General features: G+C 44.2%; 1 protein-coding gene across 1 annotated transcript in view; it reads right to left on the bottom strand.

The window, feature by feature from the left end:
• The window catches only part of immp2l (inner mitochondrial membrane peptidase subunit 2), a 123864-nt gene that overhangs the window by 99438 nt on the left and 3814 nt on the right, over positions 1–20612 (bottom strand). Inside the window, exons 2-3 of the mRNA XM_073471527.1 lie at positions 11202–11339; positions 4917–5020 (exon numbers count right to left, since the gene is read on the bottom strand). Of these exons, the coding sequence (XP_073327628.1) occupies positions 4917–5020; positions 11202–11336 (239 nt within the window). The 5' untranslated portion in view covers positions 11337–11339. The remainder of the gene's footprint in view (positions 1–4916; positions 5021–11201; positions 11340–20612) is intronic.

The following is a 20612-nucleotide window of genomic DNA, read 5'->3' as shown; positions in this document are numbered from 1 at the left end:
AATGCACATAAATGCCGTCAGCTACAGGTCTTAGAAACTGCATTCAGAAACAATGAATTGTTGAGGTGTGTCTTTTGTGAGGTCACAGTGAGCTTCACCTTTTTCCACCAAATTCTCATCAGTTCATCCTTCAGTCGAATCGGATGTTTGTGCCCGATATAAAAAAATCTCTCCATGGCGTTCTTGCGACATCGCGGACAATACGATGGACGGACACAGAAGAGAAAATCAGATCTGGCAGGTGAGACGGACACTGGCATCAGCCAGGAAAATTACAATGGGTTCATCTCTAAGATAAATATTAGCCAACGTTCTTCCATATAAAACTGATTTAAAACTCAGGACAGCGAGTGTCAAACCTCAGTACAACCTGACACAATCAAGAAGACACACACACACACACACACACACAGACACACACACACACACAGACACACACACACTGCAGCACACACAGCAGGAGTTGTGCTGAAGAAAAGGAAACATGAAATGATCTGGATGGATTCAGTCACTCATATTTCAGGTGTCTTTGCCTTTTCTTTTCTCTTTTGTTTAAAGTCTCAGAGACGAGGAGAGAGACACTGTTGGACAGATTATATACTTACGTCCAGTACAGATTATAGATACTGAGTAGATTTACAGAGATTATGTCACCAGGTACAGTTTTAATCCCGGCTCCCCCCACCGTGTCTCCACACCTGTAACTCTGACAGCGTGAACGCTCTCCACTCTCTGAGCTCGGCGTCGGCACCCATCCAAGAGGCAGCAGACGGCAGCTCGGAGCTACTGATGCTCGTCTGCCGTCACTGAGATCCTCGACGCAAAGCAAACAGCGACGGGACGCAGCCGCGGAGGAATGAAACTCGCCGCTTTTGAAGGTTTCCGTCGGCTGCTGAGTTTTATCGATGAATATTCATGGACTGTGAAACTTCAACACAACTCCCCCCCTCCGACAATCCCCTGCTGATCCAAGATGGCTGTCATCAAACCTTTCAACGTAAACACAAACCAGGCGAGCCAGGAGCGGGAACTCGATTCATCTCTTGTGACGCCGATTTATAAGCGTCGGGAAACATTTGCTCCCCATCCTCGAGAAAATGATGTTTTGCAGAAATCAGTTCTGAGGCCGCTCAGAGGCAAATGGTTCTGTTCACAGCCCAACACAAAATCAATCAGGTTTGTAATGGTCTGCACCCATGGCAGCGCTCAGCTCTCTGTACGCCACCTCACAAATACAGGGACACAATCATTTTCCTTCGCCAGCACGCACTGAAAATGAGAGGCATTCTGTAAATAAGATATTACTCTATGGACTCGCATATTCCCTTGAACAATTTTCCTTTAAAATGAGTGCCAATTATAAGCAGGAGTCAGCCTCCCCTGCAGCGTAGCTGGATCACATTTGAAATTTAAATCCGAGGCGATATTCTTGGCGGATGATAGATCAATGAGGGTTTTTTAACTAAATCCTCTGCGATGGGGCAAATTGATACAGATCTGGTTCACATGGCGAGGACTGAACTATCTGTTGCTTTGAGGAAAAATCTCCTCCTTCGATGGGCTGCCAGGTAAACAGGTGGCGTGAAGATCAGAAGACAAACAGACAAAAAGGCACAGAGGGGGAGGAGGGCCGAGGTGCACCGAGCTGATAATGCCACGAGGACGGCAGGATGGATTTAAATGTCAGTGTTTCTGCGCTCACATGAACTTTACAGAACCAGCGTCTCCATTTGCTGCTTCTGGCTCTACTGTGTATGCTTACTGCCTGTCCAGCTGCGTGATGCTGCGCTGCTGGATCACTACTAGGCCTAGTTTTTCTCATACGAGAATCGATATTTCTTTTTTTATTTCTTTTCTTTTCTTGCCTTTCTTTTTTTTTTTTTTTGGACGACCAATCTTTATTGTACGACCATGTTTTCTGTGCCATTACACTCGACATCAAGTCAAACCGGCCTGTTGTGTTCGTTTCTTCACGCTGGTCCGTCTCTTTATTTTCGTCATCCTCATTCCGCTTCCGGAAATACAAGCACATGGGTCACCATAGTAACCTGAATGCGAGCAAATGCACACAACAAAATGGCGGAGCGCAGCGAGCCGAGTACCTCCACAGAGCCACCTGAACTCTTTCCCCCACCGCCCCACTTCAAATCCAACACACGGAGTCTGTTTGGTTTTTATAAAAAGCCGGGAACAGGAGAGCTCGACATGAAGAAAGCCGTATGTAAACTTTGTCGAGGTCAAGTCGCTTACTGCGGTAACACCACGAACATGACGGCGCACATTGCTCGCCACCACCCTGAGAAAAAAAAAGATCTGGGGAAAGCTAAACAGCAGCCCTCGGCAGTGCAGCAGACAATAGATTCAACTCTCCACAAACTCACCGCTGGATCAGACAAGGCGAGTTTCAGTAACTATTTCAGTTACTTTTTGACTTATTTTTTTATTTAATTTATTTTCTAAAGACCAGCTAAATGTAGCAGTTTAGTTTATTGTAAGATGTTGGCGGATGAGAATGTTTTTTGGGAGGGCGGGTGCACAGCTGTCAAAATAAATCTCACAAACTGATGTGATGTGTGTATTGTTTTTTGTAAATATGACTTATGATGTATTATCAAGTGTTTGGTTCAACCTGTTCTTGTTTAAGGAAAGAAAATCACAATAATTGAAATATAAAATCGCAATACTTGTTTAATCAGAATCGCAATTTCAATCGAATCGGGACCCAAAAATCATTAGAGAATCGAATCGGCACAAAAGCATATCGGCCCTGATCATTACCCTCCGACAAAGAAAGTAGGGCTCTTCTTCAATTCAGCCACGACATGAGAGCAATGTGCTCGCTACTCTCAGCCTCAGATTGAGTTAAATTATGGTTCGGAGCTGCTCGTCTGCTCTCCGCGCTGCCAGGAATAGACCTTCATAAACATCTCCTCTACCACAAAAATAAAACAGGATGTCCCTGAGAGAGAGAGGCTGCCATCCAGGGGTAATTATGGAAGTAGGTTTGTCCTCCTGTCACCAGCCTGTGTACTCTGCAGGCTGCACAGCAAACACTTCTAATGTAAAAACCGACAGCATCTTCCTGGAGCTAACAAAAGCTCAGAACAGCAGTCAAATCTGTCATTTTCCTCGTGTGAAATCTCACTTTTGCTGGTCTCAGAGCAGCCGGTGGGGCTGCGGCGTCTCCGGTTTGAACAGGTTGAATCAGTTTGTGTGACTTTCACAGAAACGTAGCGTTAATGGAACAGTCTGCGCCGAGGTCGGACATCTGAGAGGCTTCAGGGCCGCGTTCAGACGGAAAAACTGGCAGTAAGTCCCAGGCGAGGTTCGTCTAATGAGCGGTGACGGCTCGTCATGCACCCAGTCTGTGATGTTGTTCTGCACCGTTTGACTGGACCACATCGTCCCCCTCGTATCTCACTGTTTTCTCATCACGTTCAGTTCACAGCTGGTGTCTGTTCAGGTGCGCTGGAAGCATGTTGGTGACATAAAGTTTGTCATATCGGCTCCAAAGGCCACCGCTGCACCCCTGAACAGGACGGTAATGGAAGATGAAATCCTGTCTGCTGCACCGCAGTGACAAACAACAAAACTATTCAGTCCCGCAGCACCTGTGAGTCAGCCCGAAGGCTCACAGCCACACAATCTGGTGCAACAGCAGCTTGAGATCAAACACACAAAAGTAAATAGTTTACATGAGTAAGAGGAGCAGAAATAACTGAACACAGCAGGACGCTGCGGACAGTCACAGCGTGCACAGGTGAAAGCATCTGTCGCGGTCTCTCTGACATTACCTAGCTGTGGTTTGGATGATCGACCGTCGACGTCTGCAACAATGTTTTCAGCAAAAAGCAACTTTACTTTATTCAGTGCGAAGGAGCCTGACAGTAATCACTCCTTTACATCCAAACATCCCAAAAAACAGCGTTGGTGCAACAGGCAGCTGTGGTTGAATCCCACTGAAATTAATTATGTTTTGACTCGTCACCTTCCCCGCAGCTCGTCTGTCTCCGCTGTCTGTCTCTGCTGATGGATGTCAAACCTTCACATTTTTTCTAAAATATTCCACAAGCTTCTGATTGCCTGAAAGCTACCTGCTGTTAGCCCTGTTTGCATTTGCTACGGCGCCACTTTGTCATTAAGCATCCAAAAGTCTGATAATCAAAAAACACGAAGCCGTCGAGACGAAACAAAACCAGAAGAAAAACAAAGAAACAAAACACAACGAGCGCATGAACTCACTGTGAGGCTCACTGTGTCATCAGAGTGAAATACTAAAATATCACTGACAGACCAACTGTGTGTTTGACAGTTTGACTAAAAAATGATATTATTCATATGAATTACTCGTCTCTCTGTAGCCATGAAGGGCCAGACAGAGACCGGTCCTATTGTTCCAGCTGTCATTTAAAAAGAGCTAAATAAATATATAACTGTGTCCTCGCTGAATGTTTAAAACACTTTAATCAGACTGATCTCAGCTGTTAGTTTTGTTCAGATATTTATCTGATTTCATCATCTGATATTTTGTATGCTTCGTGCAGTCGTGTCGTTCCACAGAGTCGTTTACTTGTTGGTTGTCTGTAGGACGCCATGTTGGCCTCAGAGAACAATGACCTGTGATTTTAATCCAGCTACAGCAGATAACTGGATTCACTGTGTGGAGAGAGTGACTGACGGTTGTGTTGCAAAATGTACAAAATATCTTTCAAATGAGCTTTAAAAGACTTCCTGCAACAGAGCGGGTTGGGCGGTGTACTTTTACTTGAGTACTTCCATTGTCTGCTACTTTATACTTCCACTTTGTTATATTTTGGAAGCAAACATACTGACTGCTACTGAGTGTGCGAGACTCTCACGTGTCTCGTGTTGTGTTGAGAAAGTGTTTGTGTCGTTCTTCGTAACAGGTTACTCACATGACGGAGACGATGTCGCCTCGTCGGACCTGGTACTTCCTCACACTCCAACGGTTCAGCAGGACGACGTCACAGTCCGACCCCCCCTCTGGGTTCAGGAAGGGCTGCTCACACACACACACACACACACACACACACACACACACACACACACACACACACACACACACACACACACACACACACACACACACACACACACACACACACACACACACACACACACACACACACACACACACATTATCAGCGTGGAATAAACAACTTTTTAAAGCATGTTTTTGTCTTTTCGTCTTTAAGGACCAAAAGGTTTTATGTGTTGATGGATTTCAGTCATCGTAGCATTAAATCTTCTTTTAACTTTCTAATATCCTCACACACAAGTATTGTTCAGGCTCTTTTGGAATTATTACACAAAATGTGTAATCAATCAGGCAAAAACCTGCAGAACCACAGTTTTCCCTCAACTTTAAAGTGAGTGTGAAGTTAATTTTTCACCCTCGTCGTCTCCAAAGGAGAGTTTGTGATTGGTTTTTAAACCGAACATCCTTCTCCTCTGATGATCCGCATGAGAAAATACTTCATTTAAATTTCATTGTTGCTGTGTTAAACAAAACTCCAAACAACCGTGTCCGCCATGACAGCTCTATCACACGCCCCCACTCTCTTCCCTCCTTGACAACAACAAGGACGATAAAAATTGTTTTTCTTCTGACTCGGTTTGTGTCACTTCGTCGACGGATCCACGCGTGACGAAGCCCACTAACACCGACGAGAGACATCGCGACTGTTTCATTAAACGGGATGTGCGCAGGCCATTTCACGCTTGCCGTGGTAATTGACAGGATATCTCTTATCTGTCGGCCCCGAAATAAATATCCCTGTGAGCGCCGTCAGCCTGCGACTTTATCAGATAGAGTTGGATACTTCATCAGCTTCCCTCGCAGTCATATTTCTCCATATTACATGCTGGTTTGTTTCTGAAACTCCTGCTGCGGTGAGGCTGAATTTATGTGGAAACACTGAGTGTGACATCTTCTGATCATTAATTTAGTTTTTACAGAGATGGTGATGCAACACTTTGATAAACTCTGAGAATTAAAAGAAAAGTTTTCAGAGAAACAACGGCAGTATGAAGCATTTATCCCAGAGCGCTGACCTCTGTAACAGTGAAGATTTAACCTCCTGAATGTTGACCGACCCGCCTGTGGATTCATCATTAAAAATGCATGCTGCAGAGCCAAGCATCGCTCCAACCCACAGGGCGGTATTTTAAATCAATATCTTAAAACACTGAATATGTTTATGGTTTAACTTCGGGAAATGATTCACAGCTACATGATCTTCATTCAATGCAGGAGCAGCCACAAAACAAAAAACTGAAGGAGAATTTTCAGTCTTGAGTATTTACAAAAGAAAAATGTCTCACAGTGTCACACAAACCTCAAAATAATCAGAAAGTTTAAGGATTCAGAAAATTCAGAAATCACTTGTTCTTTCCAGGGTTACGGGCGGCTGGAGCCGATCCCAGCTGACACTGGGCGAGTTTCTAAACCACGTCTGAGGAGGGAAACAAGGACCAACACTGGAGGTGGGATAAGAAATACCAGAATATCACAGTGGATGATGATAAAAGTCTATTTCCTGATGAATCCCAGTGACAGATCAGTGTCAGTAACAGAAGGGTTCATGTAAGGAGACGTCAGTGCTACAAGACTTTAGTTTTCATCACCTAATGAACACAACTGATCGGCGTTACATCGCGTCCTCTCGTACAGTTCTCAGCAGCCAAGTTATTCCCGACCTCTATGAGAAGACGAGCCGAGCCACAGGAGATGAACTGGCTGAAACACAGAGCCTTGAACTCACCACGGAGGGAAACTGATATCACATCCTGAATATAGTGAATCATGTTTACTTACAAACAGGCCGAGCACTCGCTATTTTTTAATTTCTGCTCCTCCCAGATTATATCCTGGCTGCCAGCTGTGAGCTGTCAGGACACTTTTACTCTTTATTTTACCAGTAGTCAAGGCAAAGAGGTACTTTAGGCAGTTTTCACATTTGAAGTTGTTTTTATTGTTATATAAGTTTATTTATTTGACATTATACAAAACACTAGAAGTGTAAAACACTTTTTGTTGTTGCTAATAAGCAAAATAAAGAACATTTTGGATAGTACTATTGTAGCTTTTTGTTCCTCCTCACACACAAAATGTGAAACGAAACTGAACAGAAACCATCATCTAAAACCGAAATACGTATCGAACTGTATCGTTGCACCTGCACTCGAGTGCATGATGTCATTAAAGCACAAGGAAGATACTGATACTGAAATACTGAGAGATCCTGAAACTGATGGACACATTTTTAAAGATTCAGCTTTTCACTCAAGCTGTTAAACTGATATTATTTGTAATAAAATAAAAATGGACTAAAATTATTATTATTTTGCCTCGTGGTCTCAGACTTTTGGACCCGACTGGTGGATAAGCAGCGATCAATGAAAACAATTAACACAAGCACAGGAGACGATTAAATAAAGACATTTAAACGCACGTGCTCAGTTTGTGCAGCTCCTCTGCTACAGTTCATAACGATAAATAATACGATTCATTTACATTTATCAAACTGAGCTGAGACAATCACGAGCTCGTCTTTTTATCTGACATAAATTAAGAAGTCAGAGCGTACATATTCATCACCAGCCGTCAGTCTGCAGCTCAGAAAACACTGTTTCCATGACAACAACCCAAGCCCTGCTAAAAGGATGAGGGATGTGTGTGTGTGTGTGTGCGTGTGTGTGTGTTTTCTGCTCTGTGATGAACCTGCTGCTGAAACGTCTCTAAACAATCAACCCGTCTGACTTTGAGGAAACGCTGACATCGTCTTCAGAACGACGTCACCGTGACGTGTGACGATGGGCGCATCTCCGAATCTGTCAAACTATTTTATTTTGCTTACAACTTGTTATTGCTACACTCTGAAGTTCGGTCCAGAGTTCGATGAGAAGAGACTGATGCCACGCTCAGCAGCCAGCTCGCTTAGCACAAACACCAGAAAGGAAGAAACAACAAGCCTGGTTCAGTCTAAATGTAACTTAACCCACCTTCTCTTAACCTCATGTGATACCTTGTTTTCTTAAATTAGTGCAAAACGACATTTAATCATTTTACACGATAGAATCAGTCACAATGTTTGTTAAATGCATGTGTGACGCTTTCACATCGCTCATTTATAACACAACGTTCATCAGCGTTTTGTTGGAGACTGAAGGGACAAAAAGAAAACGACAGCTTGAGTTTACCCCAAACTAGCAGGGATGTTGCTATCAAAGACGCTAGCAAAGCAACACAGTACATCAAATAATCACAGCAGAAATGGAAGTTAGGTCAGACCATCGTGGTTTATATTGTAGATCCTTAAATGTTACAGTTACGGCTGGAGATGACGACAGAATTCACTTTACATTGTGACGATGACAGATTTTTAAATCACTTTTCTCGGCTTGAGGAAAGTTTTACAAAAATAAAACCTCCATGGATCAAAAATTCACAACAGAAAGAGTCATAAAGGATCTTGTTTGCAGTTGGAGGTGTCCTGTCAACAGTTTTACAGACGCTGTCTCTTTTTTAATGGCGGTCTAACAGGAAAAGGCTTTTTGTGCTGCAGGGGATTTTTTTTTTTTGCTGCAGTACCGCGAGTGGCCACTGGGTGAAACTGGAACCACTGTGTCCAGGTCTCAGACAGATTCATGGCTAATGACCGCTAAACACACAGCTCAGCTCAGGCCATGACGCTGAGATCAGCACCAAAGCTTTTCTGAGAAATTAAAGTTTTGACATGATGATGCTGCTAAATGTAAAGTTGGATCAAAGTGTTTTTTTCATAAGCCTCTATAAAATCATCTCATCATCCATCCGATAGCTGTGGAGATACTTGTGATGGACCATCAGACCAACACTGGCGTCCCCAGAGCCGTGCTGCTATCAGGGCTGAACACGAGCACCGACACACAGATGTTTCTTCAACCTGTTGAGACGTCATCAGTTTATCACTTTTAACTGTTTCTGGGACTTTGCAGCACGAAGGAGGAGTCTGAACCAACACACACCGACACACGCTGATCATTAGTGTGTTTATATCACAGAGATAACAGACGGAGCACACGGTGAGCAGCAGTGTCAGAATCACAAGATCTTTCACCTGATGTGCTGTCAGACGGCATCATGGGAATATTTTGATGCCTCGCAAACAAGATAGCATCCGGCAGCAGACGGCTGCGCGCTACTGTTGGGGTCATCCAGTGTTTACCTTTTAATAACAGCAACGTATTATTGAACCAGACAGACAATAAAGACGAAACAGACTCAAACCTGAAGCAGAGCGAAGCCGGGAGCTGCGTGACGGAGCTCCGGCTGAAGGATTCAGAGTGTGAACGTCTCGTTTAGTGAACCTGCTTCCTCCTCGTTGTTCAGTCATTTCCTTAATGATTTCAGAAGTTCTGATCAGAGTCTCAAACTCTTCAGAAGCCCTCGCCGAGGTCGACTTCCTGACCCGGCGTACACAGTTACATGAATATACAACATGAACCAAAGAGCAACATGCGGCTTTAATATTCATGCTCATTAAAAATAGAGAGCAGATTGTTTTATGCATAATGCAACACGCGTCGGGATGATACGCTGCACGACAGGAAACCAACTCGGTCAAAACCCAACAGGCTCTTATTTGGGTTTTTTGTTTTTCCTCTTCCATCTCTGCTCCTCGATGAGGAGGTGGTTTACTGTGTGGCTGAGAACAAAATGTTTAATAATAATAAAGGAGTGTTTGTCTTCTCCAACATGGAGCCACAGGTTTAACCACGTGTCCAAGTCGCTTTCTGAGCCTGTGTTTTCATTTAGATTTAGAGAAGAAGTCGTGTTCTGGCTCTCTCCCCGGCCCATTCAGACACGGGCCTGGTCCTGCGTTGCCAAGATGGCTGCCGAGTGGCGAGACTTGCCTGTGAGGACTTCGCTGTAGTTTGTGTTATGCTAGTAGCCGCTAACGTAGCCTGCAGCAGAGACGAGGAGCAGCTACAGAGGTCAGCTCACTTCTTTCTAACTCCACAGACCAACAGACAGTGACGGAATGTAACTAAGTACATTTACTCAAGTACAGTATTTAAGTACAGTTTGAGTTTTTCCATTTTCTGCCACTTCACACTTTTAATTGATAAATAGTTACTAGTTACTTTGCAGAATGCGTCAGAGCCAAAGTAATGAACATTTACTCATGTAATATTCCTATGGGGGACATTAAAGGGCCATTCTGTAGTTTTGGAGAAATTCAAACTCAGAATTTTAATATTTATTTATATATTAATGAGGTCATAATACAAACTTTCTCCATCAGTGAATAAACCAGCTGTTCTCAGGAAAATAAGGTCCCAGAACACTGTTTGAAGCTAGAAAAGGTGGCAGGGTCCGCCACATATAAACAAAGTAAAATAGGATAAACTGTGTTTTTGTCCTTTAAGCTCAGTTTGTTTATTCAGTTTATTCAGTCATGAAAACAAAGAGTTTGATTATTTAGTTTGTTTATCAGTCAGTGAAGATCTTTCTCTGCTCATTGACATTTCTTCAACAAAACTACAGAGTAACCCTTTAACTTTCACCACCAAGTAACATTTTAACACAATATCTTTACTTCTACCCATGTTTAACTTTTGGACACATAACGGCCACTTTAAACAGGAAGAATGATGAGCACAAGCCAAACTAGTTTAATGTACATATGACTATCGTTAAGAGACGACTTGAGAAGCTGGAGGTCGTTTATTGATCTTTTAGAAACCAGCCCCTGATGACGCAGGTCTCCAAACCGTATAATCAAAAGCGTTTGGAGCTCGGGTTATTCTGTCATCAAAAAAAAAATTTAAAAATACATGTGTAACCTCACTGAGAATCATGCACATTTAGATTTGATGATATATATAAAATATATATATTCTGTGAGCAGTGGTCCTTCCTTCTCCTCTGACCAGTCGGCCGACATGTTGCTGCTCACACAGACGAGCCTGAAGGAAGCAGCTTCATGGAAGAGAGGACTCAAAAATGACCAGATGTTCAGCTTTAATACAAACACAGCCTTTCTTCTCTCTGCCGCTGATGTTGTCAGGATGCTGTAAAATCTGACCATTTTGTTATCAGTGGTTTGAGATGAAGACATGTCTCCCTGCTGACCTCAGATCAGTCACAGGACTTCTCTCTCACTCTGATTGGTGGATGCGCTGTAACATCTCACCTGCATCGACGCTCCCTCCACTCGCGCCACGTAGGCGAATCGATCGAGGACTGTGACGGTGACGGGAACGGCAACGAAGAAGCCGCTAACGAACGCCTTCAGGTAGCGCCTCCCCGCCGTCGCCTGCTGAGCCATCACCTGGACAGGAAACGGCAAAAAACAAAAACAGGAAAGCAACATCATCAGAACCATGACGACACACAGGAAACTAAACAGCGCTCAGATTAGATTAGACGATGTTAGATTAAACTATATTGATCTCTCTGAGGGGAGCAGGTCGATGCAGCAGCAGGAGGGTAACAGGAAACTGCAGAGGGAAGAGATCAGAGGAAACGTGGCAAAAGACGACAATTACAGCTCGAGCATGTGTTGAGTGGACGAAACCAGCGATATACAATTACAGGAATGAGCTCAGACAAACCACATAACAGCATAACAAAGGTAGAAAAATAGGTGTTTCTGGAAGTGACTGAAGTGAAGTGTTACGAGTGTTTCTGGACTTGCAAGCCTGTGAAGTTGTTCCTTCTCATCAGAAGGCTAAAAATAGACCTTTTCAGGCCAGTGATCGCAATTTTATGTCCAGGGACTCATAAACTCAGAGTCTGAGAGGCTCAAATGAGGCAGGTTTTTACTTTTTTTTAATATAAACTCATTATTTGTTACTCGCTGCAACCTGATATGTCTCACGTTCTGGTAGCTGCATGTAGGTTTGTTGTTGTGACACAACACCAGTGTAAAGCTACACACAGGAAAACCTCCTGACCTGCTGAAGTTCAGGAAATATCTTAAAACAGAACAAGGACACTGGATTGTGTCCTGAATCTCTTCATCTACAGTGAAATCCTTTTAGAAAAGGATGAGTGCACAGCTGGTGTGGACAGGAGGAGAGATGAGTGACCAGGAACTCTTTCAAAACATCTGCAGGCATCAGAGTATTGAGTTAAGACGGACCTTTCCTTTAAGTTCATCCGGTGAAGAAAACCATCAGATGACATGTGTATGCAATTCACACAAGTATGTAGTTTATCTTCCAGCTGTAAAAGCATTTAAATGTCACTAATGCATCAAATATCAATATATATTGAGGTGCGCGTTGCATTCAGTAACCAGCAACCAAAGCGCTCACAACTGGTCGCAAATAGCAACGTGGCAACCGCTGCTGTTGAGCCCTGCACTCATTAATACAGATTGTAAATGTAAAGGTCCATGGATCAGACGTCCAGATGTTCTGTTAATACCAGCTGAAAGTCCATTCTTGATCCGACAACCAAACAGCCTCACCAGTAGATCGGTGTCGCAGCTGTTCTGGAGCTTTTGAGCGGATCACACGAGCCTCCTCAGCAGAGGGAGCTCGCCCAGTTGTCAGTCAATTGTAGATGTTCCATTTTTTGAGCCCTCCGGCTGCTGTTTCCAGCTGCTGCCAGCACAGACAAGAGTCCTTAAAGTGCTCTGGAGAAAAAAAATCTGATATAAGCATCACCAGTTTCATTACAACTGGGCGAACTGGAGATTCTGAGGAGGAATATCAAATTAACTTAAACTTTCCTCTTATCTTCTCTGCTCATCATCAGCTGACCTTTGTTGGGTTCATGACTGCCACTGAAGCCCTGAAGGCCTCTGCAACCACCCTGACGCCATCTAATTAGAATGGATAACATCCTTTTCCAATAAACGGACCGTTTCCTCCATGTATCAGTCTAACTCGTGTAATGATGGCGCTCAATCACAGCATGAGCCTGACTGACTGCAACATACAGGAACTCAGGCGTCACAAAAAGCAGGGCTCCTCCTGTCAATTTTCACCGCAGGTTTGACGACTGGGCACAGAAAACACATCACGCCGCGCCTGTTCTCCCCAGACAGAGTTTTTCATCCACTCTGCTTTTCACAGCGCGCTCCAGGAAGCCCAGACAGGCGTGAAATGACCGACCAGCCGGCAGCAGCAGCCGCAGCCATGCACCGCTGCCTTCAGCAAACAGCTAACAGCCTCGTCTGGACGACCACTGTCCTCCCTCCAGAGATCTGCTACAGCTATTACCTCCACATCACAAAACTTCAAATGAAACATCATCAAAACCACAGCGCACTCCCTCAACGGTTTCCCCATCTGTACTCCATCACTGCAGCCGTGAACTGTTACAGAGAAACAGAAGCTAATCTGTATTTCTCCTCCCGATGATGTGACGTCTCTACAGCACGACCACCTAACAGACACGTGTGCAGAGGGACACAGGAAGGTAAAGGTTTAATTCTCCAGTACAGACGTCGTTATGACTGTGAGAACAAACAGTACGGACCTGAGCGTGACTGGATGCCGACACTGTCCATTTCTCAAAAACTTAAAAGGAGTTGATGTTGATGTGTATCGACAGAGCCGGGCTAACCGCCTGCCTCCAAGTCCAACATATATTTAACCTCAGAACCAGACGGATCTGCCGAGCTCGTGTTTTGTTCCCCTGACATGGCCGCCCCGACCATTCAGACAGATTTCAGACTGATCTGTGTCGCACCATTCACAAAGTATCTAAATAAAACGGGGCAGGTTTGATACGACGACTGACGGAGGAGTGTGACCGCCACACATCACACACGTCGGTGCTCTGATTGGTTGCACGTCTATCCAATTGCTTCCAGTGTGCAGGTCTGTCCAGACGAAACACGGATTAATAGTCAAACTAGGTGCAGAAATATGGACCAGGATTCTGTCGCTCAGCGCTACGCCGCATGTTTCGTTACTCTGATTTGTTGTAAGTTGTATCCAGACGCGTCCAGAGGCATTATGGTCTGCACCTGTTGATAACATCCCCTGGGAAATTCAAGTGAGTTGAGACAAACCAGACTACTGTGCATCTGAGAATAAGTTATCAGCTGGTTTTAAAAACGTAAAAAAACAACCCAGAAACCCCCGAAAAAACATCAAGCGGCTCCAAACAGCTTGTTCGGTGTCCAGAAATGTTTTGTGGACTACGCAGCTTCACCTGACTCTCCATCAGCATGCAGGGAGGAGATGATGACTTGTGCTCCTCTGAGGATGAACCTCTCTCCAACCTGGATATTTAACATGAATCAGGTTAGTTCCTGAAACAACATGCAGACCCTGAGCAAGGTGCTGCATCTGGAAACCTTCCATCCGCTGGTTTCCAAGTTTTCAACTCCTGTCTAATAATAAAACACTGAGGTTGTACACATCACAGACAGACACACACCTACAGATCTATGATCACACACACTGACACACACAGTGCTCCAGCCTCCTCAAACAAAGCAACGTGTTCCCGGCCTCAGTGTACGTTACGTCCTATTAAACACGGTGATCTGCCTCCGCCGGGCTTTGTAAGACATCAGTTACCCAACATGTGCTGGAGGGAGGAAACTCCAGCGCCGGAGCAGAAAATCTATTCTAGCATAACAATCCGTCCTGACGTGAACATATTGCCATTACACTTCCATACAGCTCGCCGCATAATTCCACTCACAGAGAACAAGTGTATCATCAGAGGAAGCTCGATGTGGAGCTTCAAGGTTTCCGCTCACTTTTACAGCCGAGTCGTTTGAGCGCCAACACCTCGGAGCCCCGCAGCGCTCGCACTAAAACGACCTTGTTTCCTGTAGTTTCCTGTCGGCACATTTAAAACGATGTGGCTGACACAGCAGGTCCCACTTCAAAGTCACAGAGAAATGAAAAATCTCTCTCACCTTGTTAGCCAAATGTCCACATTATAATACAGGAAGACACCCGCAACCTACTTTTTCTTTAAGGTTTCAATTAAAAAAGAGTTTTACTGCCGTCAGGTGAAAACTTATCGTGTCTCCACAACGTAAGAGCCACAGTGAGACGGCTCACAGTTCTTACAGTGGCTTATGGACACGACAGCAACTAAATCACGTTTATTGTCATTATTTTAACTTGTGAAACTTTTAAAACTTTAATTTGCTGATTTAATTGGAACAAAAACAAGTCAGAATTATAGGAAACAAGAAAAACAGGAACATTCAAACATCTAGAAGCTGCAACCAGCAGATTCATTTTAAATGAAGACATATTGATTTGGCAAAACATTAACTGCTTAATTAAATCAGCCAAATGAGTTATTGGCAAATTGTCATTTTTAATATTGTTCACTCAACAGTTTCATCTGCCGTCAGCTTGGCTGAATGTTCTTGCTCATTCAAACAGAGGTTGTGTTGCGTGATTCACACAGATACACAGGAAAATATAAATATTTCAATAATAATCAAATCAATCAATAATCAATTCCTGCACAGTCGGCACTTTGTTTCAGATCAGGTGTGATCGTCCGTGTCCGAGCTGTTTAATTAAAGAGAAAAACTACTAAACTTTTTGGTTGTATCACTCGACAGCTGCACGTTCTACCAGCACCTTCATCTGAAAAACAACCACGTGACTGTGACAGCAGCTTATTACGACTCATATTGATGTTTGTTGTTCGGCGGCGACCTCTAGTGGCTGTTGTAATTATTACGGAAGCAAAGGAGGAAGTCAGGTGACGTCACATAGGAGCATAAGGAGGAGGTCTCGGTGGATGGTTGGGTAGAAGTATAAGTTCTGTTCTACAACGTCGCGTCCGTATCACAATGAACTGTGGATAATTAAAATCTGAAGTCTGGTGAAGTCGGCTCTCCAGGCGGATTCTCTGAAAGTCACTTGAGAGCCCTTGTGGACTGGATAGATTGCGGGTTTGGACCGCCCTCAACGCTCGCAGACTTCCTGCAAATGAGCCCACAAAAGTCCTCAGCTCTGCAAGTGCAGTGAAGTCCAGATATTTGGATGCAGACATACAGACACTGAAGAGGCTCTTCTGTATCTCTATAAGACACAGAGGGACGTGACAAAGCATCATGAGCTGATACAGCTGTCAATGGCACAACAACAAGGTACTTGAATCAGTGAAAAATCAAACATGTGGGCGGTGATTTAGAGGTCAGAGGACAGATTAGTACGAGACGCCATCAGAGCACCGGTTCCTTCCATGTAAAGGATGAGGAGGAGCAACTCAGCTGCTACTGCATCCAAAAAGCTAGAATAAAAGCATGAAGAGAATAAGAACGAGAGATAATCAAGGACTTCTATGGAAATCCTCCCGTCTCCCTCCGGTTCTCTGTGATCGAACCGATGCAGGTTGTAGTTTCACTGTTCCTGGATCAGCTGGCTGCCCCGCTGCGACTTTGTTTATGACGTGATGACAACTGCACTCCTGCACATTAAAGTGAGCTCCGCTGGGGGAGCAGTCTTTATCAAGTCTGCAGAAAAGGCATTAATATTGTGGACACAGTGACAAACGAGTTAATGCAGCGCATCTCTCTCTCTCACCATTGTTATTCATGCCGGCGCCCGATATGCAGAAGCAGCTCTGTAACAAGGTCTAGCAATAGACCAGACAGGTTATCATAAACAAACACTTATTGGGAGTTATTAGACTGCGACAGGCGCAGATATAAGAGCTCCTGCTTTTATATCAGAGCAATAAAAAGAGCAGACTGAAGTTAAAGAGCAGCGCTCCATGTCGGCTCAGGATGAGGAGGCCTCTTTATGTCGAAAAGGAGCTCCTCGGAGATCTGTCAGGAGTTCAACAAACCCAATTCCACTAACCATTTCCAATTTATTCAGATGAGCCAGATATAGAAGGTATAAATATCAAATTCAGTGAGCGGAGAGCCCTGAAGCAGACCTCAGGTCAGCATATCAGCCACGATCAAGCGAGGCGTTGTGGTGTGCTTTTGCTCCGATTGCTAGAATTGAATTTCTGGGTCTCTGGGCTGGACTCCATCTCAGCCGGTGACTAATGTTGGCGTTCCAAAGCTTTTCCAGACCGATAAATCCACAGGGGAGGATGCAGCAAGGCAGCGGGGACGCTGATTACAGCCGGCCGCTGTGAGATTTCCCCCAAACCAGCTCCACTTCTGCCTCGGCAGCAGTTCTGGGCTTTGCAGGGGAAGCAGAAGGGGAGCCGTATAAAAAAGCCCTGACCTACAAATAAGTTTGACTTTAAAGAGCGAGAGCTGTGGCAGGGGAAGAGGAAGAGGAGGGTGAGGAAGAGGAAGAGGCCAACTGATGGTGTGTTTAGGTAACTGATTGAAATGCAGCAGCTAATTAGAGTTTTAATTAAGGTACGGTTTCAGGAGTGAAGCTCAGACAGGCCTTCAACTTAAAGAAATCAGCAGATAATAAACATGTGAATATATTAGGCGTCGACTGAGGTGGCTGACACTGATTATTAGAAATCAAGCGGACTGGAAACTGATATTTGGGACCGATATTCATGTGCAGTACAAATTAAAATCTATTTACTCAAGTACTGTTCTCATTTTTAGGTACTTTACTTGAGCATTTCCTGTTTCTGCTACTTTACACTTCCTCTCCACTACATTTATATGACACACTTAGTAACTAATTACTTTGCAGATTCAGATAATTCAGTGTTGATTGGCTACCAGAGCCAAAGTAGCACATTTTCAAATTAGCTCATTTTATCGTCAGTCTGACAGAAAAATCACAGATATCAGCCCGATAACCGAACACCCTGAGTGTACATGACTTCATCACATGAAAAATGGTGCTCCACATGTGATAAACGTGTAAAATATGTCTCAACATATTCACTATATTCACTCTCTATACATTATTCAAGAGTGAAAACATCTTTAAATTGTACTCCAGCACTGACAGTATATGATGAACCTACATGGCAGAGGTCAGTGACAGAATGTCCTAATTAAAAGGTGGATAAGTCATTAAAAAAACTGACTTTGCTGTTTGGATACATTTCTTTTGTCATGTATTTCTCGTCAGGTTTACTTATTTGTACGCTCGTATAATCATAATTAATGTCACGTCAGTTGGTTGAGTCGACAACAAAGACGTAATGTGCCAGCAGACAGCAGCTCTGCTGATAACATCTGGAACATCTGACAGGTAATGAACCGCTCTGTGTTCAGGTCAATCAACATGTGGCTCTGCTGGAGCATTTGGTGCAGAAGAGCATTACAGAGTCCACTCGCCTCAGAAAAATATGGAAACTTATTTTTGCCAGGAAAATGAAAAGAGTAAAAAGTGTAAATGTTGTCTTCATGTTCTCATTTAACTTGAGTGTTTATATTTTTTATCGTTACCAACTCTTTAATCCTTCGTTCTGTTTTTTGGCAGAAATGGGCCTCCATAGAAAAACCTTGTTAAAGAACAAATGCCAAATATCTCTCAACCACACAACAGCTGGGAAACGGTGACAGAAATGAGCAGCCAGCCGTCTCACAGTGGAAGTGTCCTTTAAAGTCGGGGCCAGACGAGGAGCTGCCTTCATGTTCAGGAGAATGTAAAAGGCCACAGCTCCAGCATGTTCAGTAAATGTCACGGTGTGACCGGGACCCGGAAGTTCACTTCCACCTGCTTCGATAAGTACCAGGTGGCCACAGAAATGGACTTTCATCGCATCACGCAGACTTTTCCTGCAGATTACCCATAATTACCAGTAGGACATTCCTCTGCGTCCAGACCAGAGTTCAGCCGCTGCCTCCTCATCAGAGCTTTTATCCAGATACGAGACGGCAGCACACATTCGTCTCTCAGCAACACTACAGAACATAACCAACTTCAGATAAACAAGTCAACTCTGTCCTCTCTGTGTGTCTCTGCGGCCGAACAACTCGAGCTCCAATTACAGAATCTCATTATCAATAAGGACGAGACGTTTGTTTTTCCATTAGACGGCCCGGAGGCGCCCACAGATTGATTTTTCCTGATGAGTGCTTCATTAAGGATGGCAGGCGTCTGCAGATGGAGATCTGATGCCGCTGTGGTCGGGCTCGAACGCGCCGCGTTGGGAGGAGATGGTGCTGGGGAAGGCTCTAATTGCGCCCTCTAGAGGCTTCAGTGTTTATCATACCATAAAATACGAAGGTTTCAAACAGAACAAACATTCTGATGATTAAGCCTGACCAGAGGAGCTCAGGATGTAAAGTCTGTCCTGAAGGCTCAATGAATTTAAAGGGTTCATGTGCAGATTTGATGACAGTCTCCCTCGAAGACATCTTTAACACTCCATGACGTCACCCATTGGTTTGTGAACTACCATTTTGAAGCCTCCAGTTTGGCACTGAGCTTCCATCTTGTTTTTCTTTTTGGGTAGGATATGCTGATTGGATCTGACTGAGGTCACGCCGGGAGGAAATCAACAATGTTGCAGAGCGGTGCACAGAGAACAATCTACTGCTCAACGTCAGCACAACCAAGGAGCTGATTGTTGCTTTAAGACGGCAGAGACACACAGTCCTGACTACATCAGTGGAGCCGAGGTGGAGCAGGTCAACAGCTATAGGCTCCTTGGAGTTACCATCACACATCAGCACCCAGTTAAAAAAGCACAGAAAAGGCTCAACGGAAACTTAGGAAGGCTAAATTCTGGAGCAAGATTCTGAAACTTCACAGACTGGCCCAGGACAGGAAGGCTCCTCAGCGGGTGATTAAAACCACCAGAACATCACTGACCATCTACAGAGCATCAGTGACGTCAGTGAAGTGAGACGTCTGCACAGAGCCCAAATGGAAACTAAAATACAACACCCACCCAGCCACAGTCTGTTCACCCTGCTGCCCTCTGACAGAAGATACAGAAGTATCTGCTGCCGTACCTCCACACTGCCGAGCAGCTCCACTCCTCAGGCTGTGGGTCTCCTGAACTCATCATCAACACTCCTTTTTCTAAAATAGATGGAGCACAAAAGACTCAAACATTCTCATGTGATTTAAAAAATGACAATAAATGTATTGTAACCCTGTGGGAGCATTACTGCGCTCATTGAATTCATGTTAACACTGAACGAAGAAGAAGGTGGTAACTTGCTGTCTGCTGCTGGACCTCACACACCACACTGACGGAGGGGAAACGATCGGTGACTGGACTTTAATAGAAATTCAACATGAAATATTTACTTCACGGCCACATTTACTACTATTTTCTGCTTTTCAACTCTGATTGCTGCGGGAGCACGATGCTACTTCCCTCAAGGACTTTTTGTCCACCTGGTGCATGTTTGATTTTCGACAATAGAGCGGCAGAGTCTGTAGTGTTTAATGAATGTGTTTTCAGTTAAATGTGTGAAATAAGGTGTGTGTTTAGATATTTACACGTGTATTCATCATTAAATGTCCCACAGTTTAATTATAAAGCTCTTCATGTGTTAAAAACGGTTAGCGGTTGCTAACAAGTGTCTAAATGAGGCTGCAGAGGTTGTCGGGGACATTAAACGTCCTCACAGTGAACACGGAGACTCATCTAGTCACTAGTCCGTCTGACCCCTAACCACTGTTCTTACTCTGACTTGTGATGTCGTCACATCATAACCAACATGTACAGTGTGTTTGTGGAAGCTCGTTTTGAACTTTGCTTCCACACT

Source organism: Pagrus major, chromosome 8 (assembly GCF_040436345.1).
Source record: "Pagrus major chromosome 8, Pma_NU_1.0".
Taxonomy (NCBI): domain Eukaryota; kingdom Metazoa; phylum Chordata; class Actinopteri; order Spariformes; family Sparidae; genus Pagrus; species Pagrus major.
Note: the sequence above shows the minus strand (reverse complement) of the source record. Positions and strands in the feature narration are given on the sequence as shown.